Source organism: Limulus polyphemus, unplaced genomic scaffold (assembly GCF_000517525.1).
Source record: "Limulus polyphemus unplaced genomic scaffold, Limulus_polyphemus-2.1.2 Scaffold108, whole genome shotgun sequence".
NCBI classification, from domain to species: Eukaryota; Metazoa; Arthropoda; class Merostomata; order Xiphosura; family Limulidae; genus Limulus; species Limulus polyphemus.
Window position 1 is genome coordinate 62,405 of NW_013665718.1, and position 23,511 is coordinate 85,915.

The 23,511-nt window shown below is 35.8% G+C and overlaps 1 protein-coding gene across 1 annotated transcript in view; it reads left to right on the top strand.

Moving 5' to 3' along the window:
• The window catches only part of LOC106470923 (LIX1-like protein), a 74,324-nt gene that overhangs the window by 32,927 nt on the left and 17,886 nt on the right, over positions 1 to 23,511 (top strand). The window contains exon 2 of the mRNA XM_013931503.2: positions 18,726 to 18,889. Within this exon, the coding sequence (XP_013786957.1) occupies positions 18,726 to 18,889 (164 nt within the window). The remainder of the gene's footprint in view (positions 1 to 18,725; positions 18,890 to 23,511) is intronic.

A 23,511-nucleotide genomic window follows, 5' to 3' on the forward strand; every position in this document is an offset into this window, starting at 1 on the left:
AGGGCCATCTGCTGTGTCCACCGAGGGGAATCGAATCTCTGATTTCAGGGTTGAAAATCCGAAGACTTACCGCTGTCCCACCGGGGGACTGGCTTATTCCACGAAATATCGTTGCTCTGTTCCATTGTTTGCAGTATTTCATATCATTACTTTAATTTATTGTACAGAATATCGTTGTTTGTTCCATTGTTTGCAGTATTTCATATCATTACTTTAATTTATTGTACAGAATATCGTTGTTTGTTCCATACTTTGCAGTATTTCATATCATTACTTCAATTTATTGTACAGAATATCGTTGTTTGTTCCATTGTTTCAGTATTTCATATCATTACTTCAATTTAGCGTATAGAATATCGTTCAAAGATATTTACAGCATTGAATGTAAATAAACATTTTTTGTTTTTTAGGGTTGTACTAGCCTGCCTGTATGAAAAACTCTATGTACATTCCTAAGCTTTTTACGCTTCTTTATTATGTAAAGTGAATTTCACAATTTCCTACTTTTAACACTTAACATTTCTTTATTGCATTATTCTTGCTGAAAAAACAAACTGATTTTTCTTCTGTTAAATGAGAACTGACATTTTCAGTCAACGCTGTTCTAGTTCTATGCTGTTCAAAACGTAACATCCAAGATAAAAATATATTTATATATTCCAGGGGTTGAAGGGACGGTTACTATCATAAATGGAACACGTTTTTATCTGACAGCAATAAAAAAAAACTATACTGCTTTCTGCGGCACTGACCGATGAGGATTGCAGTCGAAACTTCTTACCTTCGTCGCTGTTTTCGCCTTTTTCGACTGTAGTTCTAACTTCTTACCTTCGTCGCGGTTTTCACCCTTTTCGACTGTAGTTCTAGCTACTTACCTTCGTCGCGGTTTTCGCCCTTTTCGACTGCAGTCCTAACTTCTTACCTTCGTCGCTGTTTTCGCCCTTTTCGACTGTAGTCCTCACTTCTTACCTTCGTCGCTGTTTTCGCCCTTTTCGACTGTAGTTCTAACTTCTTACCTTCTTCGCGGTTTTCGCCCTTTTCGACTGTAGTTCTAGCTACTTACCTTCGTCGCGGTTTTCGCCCTTTTCAACTGCAGTTCTAACTTCTTATCTTTGTAGCTGTTTTCATCTTATTAGACCACTGCTGGATAGATAATCTACGCCTGGTGAGCTGAACCAATTTTGTCGTCTGTATGAAGATCTGCTCTTTACTGTAGATGTTTTGATTTTTTTTTTAAGTTGATGTAACATAAAAGCTTTAAAGAGAAACATGATACATTTTCACTCCTGTATAGTTTGAGAGTTTCATTTGCGAGACTGAGTGCTATAACCAGTGAAGTTTTGCTATTCGTTACCGTACATACGAGCTTAATATTTACACCTTCCATCTCCTATCTTTTGTAAGGAGCAGATTGTCCACATTTTACTTCTGCCTTGTCGCTGTCAAAAATAATTGTGTCCCATAGCAACAACATAATCACTGTTAACTCGAATATACTTCTCAACGACAACTCGCTAAAACTTGTTCGAAAATCATCACAAACGTTTGGCGACAAATCTGCCATTCTTGCTAATAAACGTAGCCAATAGGGCTGATATATAAACTTATCTGCGCTAATCGACCATACATAAATACATGTGCGACGCTGAACTCTGCTCATAAAACTAATAAGACACCCTACCCCTCTCTACGCAGATGTTAAATTTAACCTTTAAGTAACTCTAATATTTTGCCAATTTATCCATATCAAACAGCAAATATTATTTAACAACGAAATGTAATAAACCACAACTGTTGTTGTTGTTTATTTTTAATTAACTTTGGAAAATAATCTTATGGATCAGGATGCGTTATGATATACTTTTACAGAACATGGTAAAGCCCTGATATTAAGGTTTATATCGACTCCTTTGCTCATGGCTTTAGCTAACGAATTAACATTCAAGCCTCTTAAGCTAGTTACAAGTGAAACACATTTAAAAACAATTATGATTCTTGATGATTAATCCAAAATAAACTTGATGTAGGTTGATGGCGAATAATTACTCGGCTTCTACAAGAAACTTTTACAGTGATAACTTACGAAGGATGTTCAGATAGAAGTGAGATGTTCTTTCTCATACGTTGGATATGAATCGATTATGGCTCATGTTTAGATCTATTAATAGATTAGTATCGGTTTGCTGCTAGTGTCAACATATGCTAGTGTTTCCATGATAGTTCTTGGTTGGCGTACAATTTCCAAATGGCCTACAACTGAGACTGGTTACAAACAACGAGTAATTTGGGAGTCGAATGTTCACTCCTTCCCCCTCTCGTATATAGTCCTGACCTAGCACCCTGTGACTTTCATCTTTTCAGTCCTCACAGGGACGAGCCACGCGAATAGCATTTCCAAACAAGTGACATTCTTAAAGCAGCTGTAAGCAGTTTGATTTGTAAGACATTAGTCCTCACATCTTGCCCACTGAGTTGGTGGAGCTCACACACCAGTGGAGAAAATGATTTGAGGACATGTTTAAAAATATCATGTGGTTTCCCACGTCCTCAACAACATTAGTGCACATTTACCAGTCCAAACAAAAAAAAAAAAAAAAAATCCCGTTTCTGATCACATTTCATATCAAAACATGCAAAATTAAAATTAAAAAAAAAAAAAATATTATTCTTGCAAATATGTACAGCAGACCTTACGTTTTCTTTTTAATAACCTGTAAGGGATTCCTTCAGTTTGTCTAGATTTTAAACTGAACCCTAAATTTCAAAAGAAGTTTTCATTAATCCTACATTTCTGTTCAAACCTGCAATAAAAGTGAGATGCTAACATAGCAACCGCATGAAAGGCTTGTCTCAAATCCTATCCCAAATAGGTAATGCTTACGTGTTTCACTGATGGGTAATGGACGCATTTCCCGAATCAGACTTTGTCTTGTTGCCTTAGAAAAACTTGCTTGAAAACGAGTAATCCGCCCGAAGATCCATGACTCGCGTAATGGCTCCGTGCTGCGCCCTCTCACAGCCATGATAACGGAGGCATGCATGGCATTAAGTAGTTTCTCTGCTTGATGCCTCTGTACTTATTTGCATTTGAACCGAAAACTTACACAGACGTGCAGGAAGACATAAGGCCATTTTGTTCTTATGGTCTTGTATTATAGCTCTACATCTAGTTGAGTGGCCCAGCTTGTCTAACGAGTCCTCCTCACTTTCGGCCGGCAAGTTTTTTTTTTTTTTTTTACATATTCAAATAAGTGTCAGCTTCTGTTATTAATTGTTCATTGCAACTTAGCTAAACAAGCAAGTCCATGCACGTATAAGTCGGCGCCAACTCAACATTCCTTGATTATAAGACGTGATCTCCAATTCTATCGCTGTCCGTTATCAACTTTTATTGCGGTTCTGTTTGACAAATGGATGTAACTGTTGGCAACATGCAGCTTATTCGTATGAGATATTTCAAGTTCAAGTTCAAAACCCTCAAAATGTGTAGAGCGTATTTAATAATATGTAAATCTACTTTCACAAGATTTCTATAGATATTAAAACACCTTCATGTATATAAAAAAAAAGGAGTAAATTTCATAAAAAGTAATCGATTACTTGGAACACTTTAGAATTGTAAGTAGTGTGTTTTCTACTGTAACTAGATCACTATGAGAATTGTGTATCCTTGTTTTATTCACCATGTTTTGCCATTGCATTTGACAAAGAACATATTTTAGAGATCTTTTGAAAGAGTATGTTCGAAAATTAATAATATAAATATATTAATTGTATTGTTTTGTAGGGGGGGGGTTGAACGTCGTGATTTCTCTCGCATATTTCCTTTACTTATTTGAGTGTAAAAAATACAGTGTTTTTTCTTTCACCGCTGTACGTTTCATTTGGCTCTTGAATAAAAAAATGGCGGTAATACCCGAAAACAAATAAATCAGTGTAAAAACGAAAAACTCGGTATCGCAGCGTTTTCTTCGTCGCCCCTGGACTGTAAATTCGCGAGTTGACGGTTTGCATCCTTTGCCACCAAAGTGCATTCCGCATTTTGGGGCCGTGGGTGCGTTATAAGAGTGACGACCAAATCTCATTATTCAATTATAGTAGCCCAAAAGTCTGAGAAGAGTGTTCTTGACCACCTGCCTTTTCCCTTTGCTGTAAGTCAAATATTAGGTACTGCTATACTCAAATAGCCATTTGTGAAGTTTTGCGCGAAACTTCTGAAAAAAATACGCTTATACCATACACAACGCTGGTTACGTTTTACATACGATGTTTTTAAATTTTCAAACAATAGAAATAGAAATATTTCGTATTGAGTAATTCAAAATGACTTTGTATTTCAAGATTGGTAAAAATATGATTATAGACAATATGAGTTATCCAATTTTTTTACCAAACGGAAAGGGAATTTAAGTATGTATAATTTTCTTCGGGGGGGGGGAGGAACAACCGTATTTTTGATACTTAATTAACTCGCTGTTTTTTTGTTGTTTTTTTTTATCGATGTGGAGCTAGAGAATTCCAATAGAAAGTTTTATCTGATAATGGTGAATCTCTATTACTGTTTGAGTCCCACTTGTTAGACTGTTTGGGCGTGTCTTGGTGGTTAGCTATTGATTTAACGGCCAAGGTTCGAAATGCGTCACCACAGAACACGCACCGCAATGTTAGCAGAAGGCATGTCAAAGAGGTGGCAGTCAATCTCGTTATTTAGTTCTAAGAGCAGGACATTGCCCTTGTAGCGGCTGGTGTTGCTGGCTGGGTGGCTTCACTCTTGTTTGAAATGAAATAAACTAGACTATAAAGTATTTTAGGGTTTTCTGACCTGACCATTTACCCCCACGTACGCAAAAAGTTCCGTTCAGGTTGAAAATTCCCATCCCACTATTTTCTTCCCACTTTGTTTTGTGTGCGTGCACATGCGTCACTCTTTTTAATCAGATAGCTGAATTTGAATGAATATTACAACAAAGCGTTAAGCTTTACTTCCTTTAGATGTTAAATTTAAAATATAATTTAATCTCTGGGTTCATGAAGACTTGTGTACTCTTAATAACTAAATGAATTTCGGCAGTGAAAGTAGTTCTTTTCTATTAAATCGTTTATTGCATCTGAAATCTTAACATATGCGCTTAAATCAAGGCTACTGACTAAATTATTAATAAAGATATTAATTCACACTTGTTATAAAATCGTATATTCTTGAATTCAGAAATTAAATAAAAGTGAATACTGAAACTGAAATAAAGGCTTATTTACTTTGTTTACAAAAATGTTTATATGCGGATAAGAAAATAAATAAACCCGAAAACTGACTTTTTTTTTTTTTCGTAGTCAAGTATGATAAATTTTTATTACGTATTGTGAATTATTATGCTGAAATCATTAGATGTTTCGTTAAAAAGAAATGTTTTCAGTGAAATAGTTATTGTTGTAAGCTATATTTCCAACAATTTAATTTACATGTTTTCTAGAGGGCGTAGAATGTTATGATCTGGAAAATTTGTGTACTGAGTAGAAGACCCATACGTAATAAAAACGAATAAAGTAAAATAGTTATTCAGTAATGAATTTAATGTATTCAGTGAGTGAGTGGGTTTGTTTAGCAAGGAAATTCTGTAAATGAATTTATTTGTCAATCAGGTCTAGTTAACATGAATATCGCAGTTTCTATTGAAATGTTGTTTGTGAACTTAGGCCTACATGTTCTGTCAAAGTGAACGTAGTCTATAGCAAACATTATTAAAGAAATGAATTAATTAGTTATCGTTACGCGAATTGGACTTGGCATTATTTTACCAAATAACCCAAAAGAACCCGTCCAACGATAGCGCACATTGCAATTTAATTGCAGTATAACAAATTATTGCATAGAATAACGATCTTTGTCAAAATTAAGTTAATTTCACTTAACTTTATTTTCATAACAATTTTAGGCCCTTTTGTTTTTCAATACTTTGCTGGCTTTCGGCATTTAAAGCGTAACTTTGTCGAGAAAAGACTTTATTTTATATTTCCTATTGTTTTCCTTGCATTCAAGACATTAATAATTGATAATCTTTGTTGTTGTTTTTGTTTTTTTTATAGAAAAAGTAAGTAAAATCATTTACTCGGATGCATATAAAATTGAAGCTCATAATCAATTTTTTCATATAACTATTTTAAAATTACATTTTTAAAACCGATTTTTAATTCAACATCAATGTATGTCATTCTTAATTTCAGTGATTTATTTTCGAGTCCAGTAAGATCCGCGAGGTAACAGGAGGTTCGAAGAAAATACGTTATACAGAGTTAAACTGAATTCGCTTTGTTTGGCTGATTTTAGAGTTAAAAAATAGACTAGGCAGATTGTAAAACATAGTGAATAATTTTTATTCTATATCAGTTCATGAGGCGTTTAAATTTGTTTCTTTTGTTTGTTTATGAACTCCCACACTTTTAGAGCTAGTAGAACCAAACTTGGTAAGCGAGCTTAGGGTGTGTTCTTATCTATAAGGCATAACCTCATACCAAGGTGGCTTAAACGTGGCTGTAAGGTCATTCAGACGTGATGGAGATCTAAGAGCAAGTTTTCAGCGTCTTTAAACTTCAATCTGGAATCAGTTTATGTTTCTGGTCGTCTTCGGGGACCTGGGTGTGCCATCTTTTAAAATGTGTTCATATTCCCACCTCACTAGCTGGTGGAATCAAATATGACACACGTGCTCAGTTACCACGAGCAAGTATCCTAATGGGCTCTTTTGGGTATGGACTTTTTTGTGTGATTAGCTATAGAAGTGATAATGACGAATGATAATACTGAAGAAGCTTGTCAGTGCATTGGGGCTTCTATGAACCATGAGGGTAACATTAGAACCCTGTTGTAGAGTGCGAGTGCTTTATGCTAGTTTGGTACAAAACACAGTACAATGAGTATGTGGACAAAAGACAACACCGTTACTGGAGCTTCAGAAAATCTGCAGATCTCAATGAAGAGCTTGTAAATTTTTTGAAGATTGATTCCAGGCTGAGGAAACATATCATGCTATTATTCTGGAAGCACATGCATTACCAATGCCACTGTTGGTCATTCCCATCAAGAAAAATATGAAAGTATGTATACATGTATCACCTGACTCTCCGTGAAAAAACTCATCTTCCACCTTTACATAGCATGTTCTACTTTGCACCAATCTTTCCCATGAAAACGTGCATGTGGTACCATAGAAAAATGACCTAGGACAATGGGTAACTGTAGCAAGAGGAACCTCGTCATTTTCGTGATCAATACTTTTTTTTATACCTATAAACACTAGCATGCATGTACATTTTGAGGAATTTTAGGTAAACTTTAGGAGTTTACTAAATAAAGGAAATATAAAACACCTAGTATTCATACATACTACATATTTCCTCTCCATTTTGCTTTCAAGCCATCCTCAATCATCCATAATTTTAGAATCCAATTAAATAAATTTGCACAATGGTCAAACTGGTGTAACTTACTCTCGCACTTGTAAAACGCAAATCTTTAACACAGATAAAACTCATACTTTCGCATTATAATTGTTTGTTTGTTTGTTTCTAATTAAGCACAAAGCTACGCAATGGGCTATCTGTGCTCTGCCCACCACGGGTATCGAAACCCGGATTCTAGCGTTCTAAGTCCGCAGACATAACGCTGTGCCACTGGGGGTGGGGAGCTCGCATTATAAATGTACCCTGTAAAAATAAAGAGGAATTAAATTAATACATGGTAAAATACCCTTTAACATCAATAAAATTTCATCTTCTGCTGTGCTTGCTACTGCGAGAGTCTCATTAAGGGAATTGTGGCTGTAGATATAGAGGACACTTCACTGATGCCTATTGATGTACTAAATGTAGATTCTAGTGGTATGGATGCTGATGGAGACAAATCATCCTAAGGCTTTGGAGAGGTGTCTGAATTTAAGTGATATAGTGGTATCATAAGAGTTGAGTGAACATCTGGCGCCAACAACGTTTTGTGATTCTTCAATCTCTGATTAGACATTTGATTGTCCTCTTTCATCCTTGAGCTGCCTTCATTATCTTCAATTTCACTGCTGTCAGCTTCATCTTAGGTGTGGAGAGCTAAAACTGCAATGCATTAAGGTGGAGTTTTACTGGCATCTTTGGCATTAGTGTCATTGAGGCAAATACACGTATCTGTGATATGGCAGCTGATAGGTTGTTAGTAGTCAGCTAGGGTTGTGAAATCATGGAGGCCTCACTGCTAATCCATTTGTGATTTTTGCCAGAGATGTCTAACAAGTCAGTGAGTAACTCATCTTCATCCACCTGTTATGAAGCTAGAAGTGAGAAATATCAGTTTGGTTTGAAAGAGGTAAGAAAGCAACTGGTCCTCAAGGGATTAAGGGATAACCTAACTCTGAGTTGTTAGGAAATGATCAGAGGGAGTGCAGCTGCATTTTTTCGAGATATCAGGATCCCCTATTATTATGAACTAATTAAAACAGGTGTACAAGATAAAAAATAGACTTGTTTGGCATGGTTTTGAGGAAGAAGTATAAAAGACATGTTTTTAATAGAAGAAAGGAAGAAAACCGGAAGATGTGAGCGAACAAATAAACAAAGAGAGGGGAAAAGGAAGAAGTAAGATGATACTTATCAGTAAGAACAAAACCTAGTTCTAAATCTATGTGTTGTTAATTATACTAGTAAATAGCAATTTTTTATGTATAGGAATAAGTACAATCTAAATAACATTGATAAACACAACAAGAAAAAGTGAAGTGCCAGAATAATATGATTGTAGCAGATTGGTACCAGAAGCAATCTATAACACTGTTAACTCTGACTCTGCCAGACAAAATGGCAGGTTAGTATCTGGAGTTTTGAAGGCTGCTGGATATTAAATGGCATCACCAAATTCAGGCAGTATGAAAACTATTATTGCCTTCACCAAGTGACATTTCTACAGATGAATAGTTCCTGTAGACAACGTATACTTTACACTTGTGGAAATCTCAGTTCTCCAGACTTCATTGGGTCGTGCCCTCACCACCAATTAGTTGTTCTTCCCACTGTTATCATTACCACGAGAACAAATAACACCCATGCCTGTAATCCATCCACAATCCCTTCACTATTATCTACTTGTTATACAAACATAGTCTAGGTCCAGTAGGAAAGAAAAAGGGAATGAAACTGTAAGTGCTAGTTCCTACACAGCAACTTGTAACAAGCTAGCCAATGTAAAAAGCACCAACCTCTAATTTGTGACCGTGAGAATCCTCTAACACAAACATCTCGCTTCCTCTAGACCGCTTTCAGGTATAAGTTTAGTACACGCCAAAAGTACATTTCAAAGGTTGTTTCATTACCTAATGCATTTTCATTGGTTATTAACAATCTACTGCTAGATTCTTGTAATTTTGTGTCATGCCATAGTTTATATTTTTGGCTACGATATTGTCGCTGACAGCAAATGTGGATAGTCTATCATATATTTTGAAAATGGAATAGCAGACATAGTAAATTAACAGCACTGAAATAGAACTATCAAATTCTATCTTGTGGTAGATAGCCTTTCTGGGCATATTTTTAGCGTCAAGGAAATTTTCATTTTATTATGGTTCCCTGTAAATCTACTCCTACCACCCTTGTCTTGTGCTGAAAGAATGTTAAGAAAATTTTCAGTAACATTTTGTGCATTTTCCCAACACCTGTTTCAACAGTCCAACCACACACACACACACACACACACACACACACACACACACACACACACACACACACACACACAAATCCATAGGTGCTGCATCTGACAATTTGATCAGTATATTATATTTATATGGAATATTGTGAATACCTCTTTCATTCTACAGCTTCTTGAAGTATGTAACAGTTGTTTGAATGGAACCATATTTTGAATGACCCATACCTCGTTGGCCTTGTTTTCAGATGGAGATTCTTTTTGACCATGTTGTGTACTGCTGCTTCTTGTGATCATGGATTTCTTGGATTCTCATCTGTCACAAAATTCCACACTTTGCTTACCATGACAAGGATACGACTTGTTGCATGTCTCTTTCCGGATTTATTTCCGATGACTTTAAGTACAATGGATATCCCCATCTTGGAAACTCAAAATTTCTGATCTGAACACCTCTTTATGATTTACGTGTATGAATAGTTTACATCAAAAAAGGACTTTTATATACATTTTTCAAAAGCCAGTAATTTTTAGTGGTAACACATTACCTATGTAACACCAAAAAAAATTCAAAATATAGTCTGATACAATCTGTTCCACTGCGACTTTGTGTCAACCACAATTGACACGTGACTTGTTGATTTGCATATTCCTAGTCACTTCAATATAATCCATTTAACCCTCTGTAATGCACTACTTCACACTGTATGTATATGTGTAATTAAAAAAATTATTTTACATTGTTAACAAAAATATGTTTAAATCATTTCAAAACAAGTCATTGTTGTTATATAAATCTTTTATACTTTTGTCTGATTATTATATACGTTTGTATAACTTAATGACTAATATGTTTATTTTTTCTGACTCTGAAAAAAATAATCCACCTTTTGCTGTTTTTGCCAAAGATATTCCTCATCAGAAAATAAAAATGAAATCAATATGTTTTTCAGATTATTTATTATGTTGTTAAATGAAGAAGAAGAAGGTGATGTGAGAATGGTTATCAGTTTGATTTTTGTTTTAAATGAAATTTTTCTCAAGCCCTCGAATTTGCCCTTAAGTTAATAACTAATAACAGCTGAGGCTGCTCGACACAGCTGATATTTCACTTTTTGTCTATTTCAGTAAAAGTGCGGACTTACAACGCTAGAAATCGGGTTTCGATACCCGTTGTGGGCAGAGCACAGATAGCCCTTGTGTAGCTTTGTGCATAATTAAAAACAAATTCAGTAAAAGTGTACTATCCAGGCATATTACATGTTTTCTACCCACCCCACCCACCATCCTATATTTGCTATTAAATTTTCATGCATAATGGTGTATTTAATCATTTTAATTTCAAAATAGAGCACTGTTCAAAGAATGTGGCTAAGTTCCTTTCTCTCTCTCTCGCTACCTATTGTTCTAGGTCATTCACTTATGATATCATGTTTACCTTCTTGTGGAAAAAAGTTCTGTAAAGTTAAACATACCATGAAAGTAGACAGTGACATTAATCCACTGGTAAGTTAGGTGATACCTTGAGGATATAACCAAACCTATTTTAGTTTTCAATGGGAATTACCAACAGTGATGTGTGTACCACACGCAACCTGTTTCGTGTATATGACGCTATATTTTCTCAGTGTGGCACAAATTATTTCTTTAGAGCTCAAGAGATTCTTCAGTACTGCAGATCTTCTGTAAAGGCTCATTTCTTAGTGCACAAATACACATTCGCTAAACTTTGATTGTGTTTTGCTTTGTGAATAAAGATTGTGTCATCTTTCTATGCATTGTGTTCAGTCTTTTTAATTCTTCAAACTCAATCATAAAATTCAGGTTTACTTCGTGAAACAGTTTTTGTCTAGCGTCAGGTTTTTATATATGGGCCAGATTCTTTACAGTAGGTGTCTGTGACTTGTTGGCGACAAAGTTCAACAATAAGCAAACAGCACACAGTCCACTTGTTTTAAAATTATATATTAAAACAAGTCAAACGTACATACAAATGTTTGCACTGTTGGTTATCACAGATGTATCAATAGCTTTAAATAATTCTCTTTTTCGTAAAAATCCACACAGACTGGTTCAATTACTTTAGAACACAGTTTGACAAGAGGAATTCTTCTTCTTCTCTACTTTGTTATGACAATACAATCTGTGATAACTTCACTTTAAAAATTACCACTGTATTCTCTTTATGGCTAGATCTATCTATCTATTTAACTAATTAACTCTAACTATATTTCTAGCGCGCATTTAAAGCCCGACAGAGGCCTAGAACGTTCTATACATTACGATATATTATGATGCAATAATACTAATTTAAAACAACGAAAAAAACTTGAAAGGTTCTAGTAACATGACGCAATAATACAACAAGCGCCAATTCACAACAATTGAGCTACAGAACGAATGAATCGTACACAGTTATGTAAAGAAACCTGCGATAAATTATCACTTCTAAAAATAACTAAATTTAACACTCGCGCTATACTTAACCATCTAAATCACAATACTTGCATTAAACATAAACAGTCATGTAAATCTAACATCTAGTCTCCTATTTTTCTGCGGATCCAGCCTGAGTACTCTTGGAGGAAAACGGTGCACCTGAGAATACCAAAAAAGTTTCTTTGTGTACTTTGAGCGTCATGTTTGTTATTTTGACATTCGTAATAAGTAATTTTGTAAATTGCTATACATTTCGTAGAAGAATAGTTTCTTTTTAACAGATGGACATTTGTGTAAACATTCAGAGATCGTTCTTTCAAAGAGACTTTTTAAATTTACAGATACCGATTTTTCTGTTGTTGTTGTTTTGTTTCTTGCTATAACGAATTTGGAAATGTTTTATTAAATGCGAGTTTTCTTTTGGAAATGAATGCAAGAATGATTTATTGTCACGTAGGTGGAGAACAAAAACCTGTTCGAATTTAATATTTAATAGGTCCTTGGTAGAGAACAACTAGCACCCTGCCGCGCCTTGCTTACGACTTCCTCATAGTTTAGTCACTCTAGGCGAGTTTGGTGTGTCCAAACAATATGAAATCCAATTAAGCTGTGTTGAACACAAGGTAAATGAGTCAGCAAAGAATAAAGTTGGTTTCAACATTTTTATATTAATGACTTGTCATGATTTCAGATTAAAACGTAATTTACCGACTCGCGTTCCTTTTGAGTATTAAATTCGAACATTTTTGTAATTCCTTTTGAAACCTTGGTCATTGCGAGGCTGGAAAGACCAGTTAACATTTCGGAAACTTTCAAGAAAGTGGCTGTCAAGTTTCGGACCAAACTATTGTACGAGTTTAATTTTATAAATGGGATGTAAACTAAGTCGTGGGTTCGAATTACCCGTCCCACCAAACATGCTCGCCCTTTCAGCCGTGGGGGCGTTATAAGGTGACGGTCAATCGCACTATCCGTTGGTAAAAGAGTTGGCGATGGGTGGTGGTGACTAGCTGCCTTCCCTCTAGTCTTTCACTGCTAAATTAGGGACGGCTAGCGCTGATAGCCCTCGTGTAGTTTTGCGCGAAATTCGTAACATACATCAAACCAAACCGTAAAGTAAATATTTTTTGAGAAGTGTAATTAAATTTTTTACCTAATTTTCAGGAATTTGTACTTTTTTTCTTCTTTGATATGTCCCCCGCCGAGACAGCGGTAAGTCTTTGGATTCACAACGCTAAAATAAGGGGTTCGATTCCCCTTGGTGGACACAGCAGATAGCCCGATGTGGCTTTGCTATAAGAAAACACATACTTGTTTGATATAGTTAAGAAAATTTGAATTTATTTCAGTGCAAAAAACCTGCTAAGAAATATGAAAATGGATCATTTGGATAGTAGCAAAATCAAAGGCACGACTTTACTAGCATGGCCTGACTCATAATCTGAGGGTCGCGGTTTCGAATCCCCGTCACCGAACATTCTCGTCCTTTCAGCCATGGTGGCGTTATAATGTGACGGTGAAGCCCACTATTCGTTGGTACAAGAGTAGCCCAATATTTGTCGATGGGTGTTTTTGACGAGCTGTCTTCCTTCTAGTTTATCACTACTAACTTGGGGACGGTAAGCGCAGATAGCCCTCGTGTAGCTATTTGCGAAATTCAAACCAAAGGCACGATTCCTTGGCAAACGTACAAATAAAAGCCCTCATAACGAAAGCAGTAAAAATTGGGATTTGGCCCAGTTTCTTCCCAAAAGGAAGAGTAATTGTTTGTTCTTACTTTTACATAATAAAAACTTTTTTCAATTTTGCATTATTACTAGAGCCACGTTTTAGTCAACAATATTACTACGGTTCATGACGTTATCTGTTCTCAGCAACGAATAACTTGCTTAAATCCCTCAGAAAGTTTAGTTACTAAGCCTATTTTATTACATTCTAATCTAATAGTAGGGTAATCATTTTTGTCAAGTCAAATAAGCAATGATGTAGAAACACAAAAGATGGAAAAACCTAAAATTCGCCCATATGGTGTTTAAATACAAAGGATAAAGCATTCTAAATTTAACGATTAGATCTCGGAGTTACTGTGCCTCTGATCATTAATTAGATGTCAGAATTTATTATGGCTGTTCTTCAATTCTTTTTTTTTTATCCTAAGGAATGAATTTTTTTCCGATTATGCTCGTACAAGTATGTCCGTCAGACAGCTCGTGGCTATTCGTTACAAAAAATAGCCCAGTCGTATGAGAGCTACGTGACATCGAAACGTGTAGTAAAGTTTAAGATATAGTTTACTTGGGTTAATATGTATCGCAATATCTTGTATATATAAGTAAATATTTTTAGGCATAGTTTGAACTTTTATTTCCACTTCTTTGATATATAGTCTTTCAAAACCAATTGTTCTAGAATCAATTTTGTAGTTGTAATCTAAATAGCATGACGGTCCCTAGTTCCTGGCCAATTCTGCCAGGGGCAAAAATGGTGTAATTGTTTCCCAACCGGCGCCCTTCTCATTAAAGCCATTTAGATGTACAAACTGCGCTTGGCTGTCTTAACATCCAACTGGTTGTGGCACAAGTTACTTGAGTTACCAAGACTTGCTGTGCTGGCTTTATTTATCGTCCACACCTGTTGACTTTATGGTGTTTTTCTTGGGTTGAACTATTTCCTATATATCGTAAAATAAAAAAGGAAAGGGATTTTTTTTCTTCCTGTTCTTTATCGGGTCTTTAAAGATCGGATGTCTGATTGGTTTCAGGTGAAATACAGAACTAGTTGTCGTAAAAGAAATCGGATGTCTGATTGGTTTCAGGTGAAATACAGAACTAGTTGTCATAAAAAAAAAATCCACCTGTGTGAAATTTAATCTCTTAAGGTACTGCCTGCCTCCTCCACTCCCCACCCCCACCCCGCAGTGGCAAAGCGGTAAGTTTGAAGGCTTATAACACTAAAAGCCGGGTTTCGATACCCGTGGTGAGCACAGCACAGATAACCCATTGTGTAGCTATGCCCTTTACTACAAACTAAAAAACGTTTACTCTCTTTGATGTCTCCAAGTTACGTACGCTGTCCGGTTCATTTCGAACCATTTGCTCTTTTGTTCACTTGGATTTTTTTGTGTGCAATTCTTCTTTCTATGTTCAAACCTTTTTGATGCATTACGAACTTTTTTTTTGTCGCAAACCCCTAGTTTGATTTTATTTAGCAAGTGATCAGACTTATAATTGTTTTGATCATTTAATTCATTTCTTTATGGATAAATAACTTCAGAGTCGCAGCTAACTTGACACAAAAGGCAAAGTAACCCACTGAGATGCTGATCCGTTCTGTAACCCTAAAAGAAGAACTGATTACTTAAAGTTTTGAATGGTGGTTGCACCAATAGGAGATTTCGGCAACTAAAGTTCTTGTCTCAGTTGTGCAGTATGTTTTTAAACTACACATTATTATTTTAGTACATATATCTACTTCATCTAGCTTTATAATAATAACAAAAACCTCATTACCTAGCAACTTAATATAGCTAGGAATAAGACCGCGTTCAGTTTTCAGTACCTTGAGGACATTGCGGAAATTTTCCTGCGTTGACTTGGTTGTTTCTCTCTCTAAACTGGTTGTTACAGATGTAGTCAACTGTTGCATATTCTTCCCAGTCCTTAGTGTTCTGATTACAAATCACTTGTGTGATCAAAATGCGATTGTTTTGGTTTGTTGTTGTTTTTTTTATGTTAGTCAGGCTTGGCCTGGTGGTTAATACGACCAAAATATGAATCCGGGGGTTTGTGGTTTGCGTACTGTTGCCGCAAAAACGTTATAAGAGTGACAGTCAATTCCCACTATATAGTCGGACAAGATTGCGGATGTTGATGACTAGCTGCCTGCCCCCCAGTGGCACAGCGGTATGTCTGCGGACTTACAACGCTAGAAACCGGGTTTCGATGCCCGTGGTGGGCAGAGCACAGATAGCCCTTGTGTAGCTTTGTGCATAATTAAAAAAAACAAAAACAAAACAAAGACTAGCTGCCTTCTCTTTATTCTATCAGATCAAAATTAATAATGGGTAAGCACGAACAGACTTTGTGCGAATGAAACAAAGCCTATCTAATTATCGTTCTATATTTATGTACACCTTAGAGCACACAACACTAAGGCGTGAATAGGTGGCTATGCCTAATAAACTTTGGAGAACAGATCTGTTTGTACAACAATAGGTAATTCGTGTTAGGTTTGTCATTACTGGATTTGGAGAAATGTAATCTTTGAGTGAAAAGTTGGTTACACACTGATCAAAGATAAAAATGAAAGAACACAGAACTTTTGTGCTCGGTTAGCCTCGTTAAAACCTCAGAAACTTGTCCGGACTTGATAAACTAGTTTCTTACCGAGTCTTTATCCTTTTTTGTTTTCTTTTTTTTTTGTTATTGTTATTATAAAATTTCTTGTTGGACTGCACCATTACTTATCACAGCGAAATAACAGAGAAAAATACCATCGGTATCGAACAAAGAAGTCATAAGATACTGATATTGCATTCTTTTTGGTTTTGTCATCTCACTTGAGGTCATTTAACATTGCATCATTTTTAATATAACATACTATATAATGACAAATAAAACGTATAGTTTTGTTTGTTTGTGTGTGTGTGTGTGTGTGATTATTCTAACTGTTTGAATATTTTCATAATAAAGTGTACTCCAAGTTCCAATGTATATTGCACATACAAACGTGTAAATGTTTCTAAATCGCCGGTCATGGACTTGTGATTAATATGCTCGGACTATAAATCTTGTGATTCATGGCTTCCGGTCCGTTGACGCAAAAATCGCGCTTTACACTTTATGGCCATAAGTTCGCTAAGCGAGAGACGGTCAAATCCTACTTATCCATCAGAAACGAGTGCACAATAGTTGACGATGAGTATTGTTGATTAGCTGCCTTCGCTGTATTTCACCAGTTCAAAATTAGGGACGACTTTGTGCATGTAACTATTTGTGTAGCTTTGCACGGAAATTCTGACTCTTAATTGTCCAACAAAGTTGTTTATAGATAGCGTATCAGTGATGTCAAATTAATATGCGAAGAAGTTACAGGCCTATGTATATATATAAAAAAAATGTTACTTTAAATTAAACTTCACATTATGATCATAAATCGTAGTATATTTACTCGGCTAATGTTGTCTAAAATGGTCACAAACCCATTACGAATAATTTTTTTTCGTTAAGACGTTCTGTATATGTCATTTAAGTGCAGTTGATATAGGACTGCAAGTAAAAAAACACAAGTGTAACAGAAATAAACAACAAACTGATTTATGGAGCCATGTGGATATTTAACATAAGTTTTAAAGTGTTTAGATAAAATTCCTTTGTATTTTATCTTCTAGATATTTTTACAGCTGCCACTAAGAAACATAATAACCTGACTCGTATTGCTCAATCTTGCCCATGTAATGGGGAAAACACTTCCCTAGTTTTAACATCAAGATGTGGCAGTTAAATGGCCTACACTGAGATACTTTTTTGGAATCACTTTAGAGATATTTCCCACGTAGACTGAAAAATGCGCCTCGGTACATCCAGACTTTCAATTTTTCGGGAAAGAGACCCCCCCCCCCAACTTAGGGCTTTCTGCAAAAGACGCTTTGTTATAAGATAATCGTTATCTTTATAAAAAGAAACAACTACAAACAATTTTTACCTACGCTTAAGAGCAAAATAATGAAAACTTTTTGCTTGTTTGTAACATTTTTGTGATAACGTAATAAAGGTCGTTCCTCGCTGAATTTTCAAAAGCATAACAGATGTAATCAGACACACGTGTAATTGGCAGTATTTAAGTTTTTGGTAATTATCAAGAACTTCTGACCAAATATTAAGCTGACTGTATAAATCAAAACTGAAAAAAAAACACACAAATTAATGACTAGAACTACTTAATTTCATAAATCAACAAAGAAAAAATCTAAAACGTAAATGCATTAGAATACATTGAATCGTCAGTTTCGTGTCCTCGAATTTGATGTTCGTAACCCCCAAAACAATCAAAACAACTGGCAAAGTTTTGGGCACTTCTTAGGTCCAAAAATTTAATTATCTTCACAAAACATTTTAACTGCCCCCCAGTGGCACAGTGGTATGTCTTCGGACTTACAACACTAAAAACCGGGTTTCGATACCCGTGGTGGGCAGAGCACAGATAGCCCATTGTGTAGCTTTGTGCTTAACTTCAAACAAACAAACATTTTAATCAATCGAACACAAATATACCGAATATCTTCATCTCGTGTAATAGTAATTCGAAGAATGCACGAGTCAGAACAAAATGTTATAATTGTCCACCACGCTACATTTGCCATATCTAGTGCCAATACAAGGGCTCATCAGGCCAAAGAAAAGAGCCAGGATTAATACGGTAGAGGGTGTTACTTAAAATCATATTCGTCTTATTTTACATTTGTTATATCGGTTGATTAGTAATTGTGTGTGCTTGTTATATGAATTATTTTATAATTTTGCCAGTTGTATAATGACATCTTTTTAATGTAATCGAGTTTATTAACTTTAGTTGCTTCATACAAATGTTCTTTTATTTTTTATTGCAGTGAATGTAGTTGAGGCCTTACAGGAGTTCTGGCAGATGAAGCTAGCTCGTGGTGCTGACTTGAAGAATGGAGCTCTTGTCATATATGAATCTGTACCTTCATCCAGTCCTCCCTATGTATGCTATGTTACGCTCCCTGGTGGTAGTTGTTTCGGAAGCTTTCAGGTATGAACCAGTAATATTAATAGCTCAAAACGTTCTGGGGTATTTGTCAATGCGTCCCATTTGTTGTCACTCCACTGTGACATAAGCCTAATATTAAGTCCAGCACTCGCGATATTAAAAGAGTAGAAAAACACGTGTATCAGTTTCTTTGGAATTATGTGAATCATTTCATTTGGCATCTTTACTCCTTTTTTTACGCGACATACAGAGTAACTTCTTAGTAAACCCGCTCTGTTAACTTTTTATAACTGTATAAGATTTAAAATCGACCAGCTCATCGGATATTATTGTAAAATTGTTACAGTACTTGATATGATGAAAAGTAAGTGAATGTTTTCTCAAGAAATGTCCAATACTTTACGAGGCGCAGGTTATCCCTTTGGTTGAGTTCTGGATTTCGAAGCTAGTGAGCCGAAATCGAAACTGTATGATACCACAAGATATTCCTCACACTTTAAGCTGTCAGTGAGTTATAAGAGTGATAGTCCGTCCGTTAGCGTAGATAGGGTGCTACTAATAGGCTGCTTTCCCCTTTGGTCAATGGTTAGAATTTAGAGACCGCGGTAGGTAGCCTTAACAGCTTTCCCATAAATAAAAATACTGGTACTTTCCAGGCTCTGAACGAGTCATGTGTAAGCTATATTTGCTGCTTACTAATACGATTACTTTGATATCTGACATGTCCTGGTGGTTAGGTCGCTCGATTCACAATGAGTGTCGCGGGCTCGAATCCTGCCACCGAGCATGCTTGCCTTTTCAGCCGTGGGGGCGTTATAATGTTACGGTCAGTCTCACTATTCTTTCGTAATCATTCGTAAAGAATAGCCCAAGAGTTGGCTGTGCGTAGTGTTGACTAGCTGCCCACGCTCTAGCCCGTCATTTCAAAATTTGTGGCTGCTAGCGCAGATTGTCTTCGAGTAGCTTTTCACAAATAAAAAATAAAGAGAAAGATAACAGTGCATCACAGTCAATCGGTAAGCCCCTGCCAGCATCTCAGTATCTAACTTAATGCACTGACACACATTTATTAAACTTTCCTGATTTTTTTTACTACTTATTGTTGCTCTTCGTATGTAAACAGTTGTTGCAGCTTTCACTGAAATTATTCACACCAATACCAGCATATTCAAAATATACATGTTTATACAGCATAAACAAATTCATTAAAAAGAATATCATAAAACAGCCAGCCAGTATTAAGCATCAATCCACAATTGATAACTTGGGTCATATATTTAGATAGCAGAAAGCTATTGTTTAATGAAAAGTTTACTTGAATAAAAATTGCATATGTTATTCTTTCTTAACCTTTAATTACCTAACCTCTTGTAGTATTAATAGTACAGAGGGATGAGTACATTATATTAAACGACTTTAGATATGCAAATCGGTTAGTCACATGTTAACCATATCGTGGAACTCAAGGTATAAGGACTACATCTTGACATTCTTTAGCGTTGCGTAGGTAGTTTGCCACCGATAGATTGTTTATGGGAATGGCATGTAACAAGCTTTTCCGATGAAAAATAATAATAAAAGGGGGGATATGAATGAACTTTGGGACGAGGACCAACCAGACAGAGACCTGCAAAAGGTCGTGGTAAGCAAAGTACGGCGTCTTCTAACAGGCGGGAATCTATCAGTACAAAGGTTAGTGCCAAAAGTCACACACTTGTACCAAGCATCGGTATGCAACATAGCTAAGACGTATCTTCGTCTTGAAAAGCCACATAAGTCACACGATGCATCCAAAACATATCCAGGAAAAGAAGACCAACTATAGGAAACAGTTCTCGTGCCATTTTCGACCAATTAATGGATACAAACAAAAATTATGCACAGCATGTCGAAAAACATTTTCGAAGGGATTTATGATAATCGATGGATACTGCGTCAGAAACAAGTTAGGGATCTGAAGAGTGGATACAAAGATCAAGATGAACTTTGGTTAATATCACATCAATGTTCTGAACTCTTTTTTTACCAAATACAAATGGAATTATTTGCTTTGTATGTAAACAAAGCCAACAGGGTACGAGTTCACTAAGATAGGTCTTCAAGTCATACCTCTCATTCAACCGTCGCATACCACAAGTGAATGAAATGGGTGTTCTTGCTATTCCATATGAAAACATACAGTTCAAGTCACCTATGGATTTCTATATGATAAGACTGTTGAAGCGGGTGCTGGGAAACCGTCATTTCTGTACACTAGATGGAATACAGCAAGCCCAACAGGGAGGAGTGGTATGCTTTTGATATGAAAGCCTTACTATAGAGTCATTTGCAATGGAAATAGCCGTAGGGTTATTGTCAAGGTACAGATCGTCAGAGAGAGCATGATTGGGCGTGGCGACATGGACTGTTACGACGTAGTGAGGCTCCAAAATCATTTTCATATAACATACTCAACCCTCTGTGAACATCGATTAAATCTATGAGATCGTTATATTAATAGCGTTGTATATTGACCTCAGTGGACCTGTAGGTGTGTAAGAAAGTCCAGGCGGTGATGAGAAAACCATTTGTGCGATTAAATCCCCGAGGCAAGAAATTATATAGCTTTAGCGAAACTGAGTAATATTAGTCAAGATACGGAAGTGTATCCCGTTACCGTAAAAAGCTGACAGTTGCGAGCTGTTTTTGTTTTCCTTTATAGTTAACGAGTCATGGTAGTGAAAAGGCTTGAGTAATCCAAATAGCCCCAAATAATACCACCCACTTCGCCATAGTGTGGGAAAATGATCTTCCCATTAGTCGCAGTAACAGTGTAACAATATATATATAGACTGTGTGACCTTTCTTGAAAATTAAAGGTAACGAAAACTGACGTCGATTATATCTAATTTTGTACTTTTTTTAAAGAAAGTTATGTCTTTAATTCATATGTCTTTATTACTTCTGTCAATACTTAAATTTCCTAATCTTTTTTGTTCAAAATATAAATCTAGAAGTCTCCCATGAACATCGAACCTATACATATCGACTAACACTAAATTCGTTTATTTTCTAAATTGTTTCTTGTCACACGGTTTTGAAAAATACTGCTTTCTGTGAATAATTAAGTTTACGGACTTACAACGCTAAAATTCCAGGGTTCGATTTCCCTCGGTGAACAGAGCAGATAGCCCAATGTGGCTTTGTACTAAACAAACAAAGAAATTCTTGCTATGAATTAAGTATCTTTTGGATATTTTGTTATTATGTGATACAAATATGGCGTCATTGCTGTAGTGGTTTAATTGGTGGTAGTAGCAGTGACTAAAGTGCTAGGTATAATGATTAGCGTATAGGCTTACAGAACTGAAAGTCCAGAGTTTGAGCCCGCAATATGCCGCTGAATACGATTCGCACTTTCACCTCTAGACTCGTTAGCAAATGACAGTCAAGCATTAAGAGTTGTCATATAGGCTGTTGACTTGTTTGCCTCCTTCTGATCACCAGTTTTAAATTAGAGACGGATATGCCTGAACCTTGGGGGCCACTGAACTGGTCGTTTAGTCCATATGTTGCATAAGATGCCGCTCGGATACTCGAAAATTATTTTCGTACTTTTTTTTATTATTTTGTAACTTAATAAACGTTTCGAGAAACAGTGATTAATAGTAAGTGCTCTTTGTTTTACGTTATAATGATGATGGTATAATAAATTTATTTGGTCAGATGGAAATTTAAGTCATACTAATCTTTTACGTAGTCAAAGTTTTTTTTCAAATTTGTTGTTATAAAACAACAATCTTCTTTTTCGTTTGTATAAATTTCATCATTTCTTACTGTACCACCAAGTCTGTTTGTTGTTTTGTTTTGTTTTTTTTGCACTATCTATGTTCTAAATTATAATTTGATTGTATACTGAATCACCACTTTATTAAAACTCCAGACAGCTGTAGAATACTCCATTTATTTCCATATGATGATTAATTATCTCTTTTTATTGTCTTAACTAAAAACATTTTAAGAACCATTCAAATTATGTCTACATTTTTGTACAACTTTTCAGGGTATTATCTTTTGTTGGTTTTGTGTCTCCTGCAGCTCTTAATTTAAAATATGTTTAAATTCGGTGTGGCCCGCCCTGGCCAGGTGGTTAGGGCGCTCGACTCGCAATCTGAGGGTCGCGGGTTCGAATCTCCGTCACACCAAACATGCTCGCCCTTTCAGCCGTGGGGGCGTTATAATGTGACGGTCAATCCCACTAAAAGAGTAGCCCAATGGTTGGTGATGACAAGCTGCCTTCCCTGTAGTCTTACACTGCTAAATTGGGGACGGCTAACGCAGATAACCCACGTGTAGCTTTGCGCGAAATTCAAAACAAACAAAAAAATTCGGTGTCTGGTAATAATGGCACCGGTAAAACATTATTATATTTATAAAATATCATTTTACTGTTGTTGTTTTTTTCTCCAGAGTTTTTAAATTGGATTTTAAAATATTGTAGAAATATTTGAAACATGAGCAGCACGTTGCTAAATACAGAATTTATAAGACTTTCAGTAAATAAATCGTCAGCACGAAATGCACCGTATTTTTCGGAATATAAGACGCACCCTTATTTTGAAGACAAAGTTTTTGTTGGGGAAAAGCTACAGTCACATTTGAAAGATTTTTATTGAACAAAAATT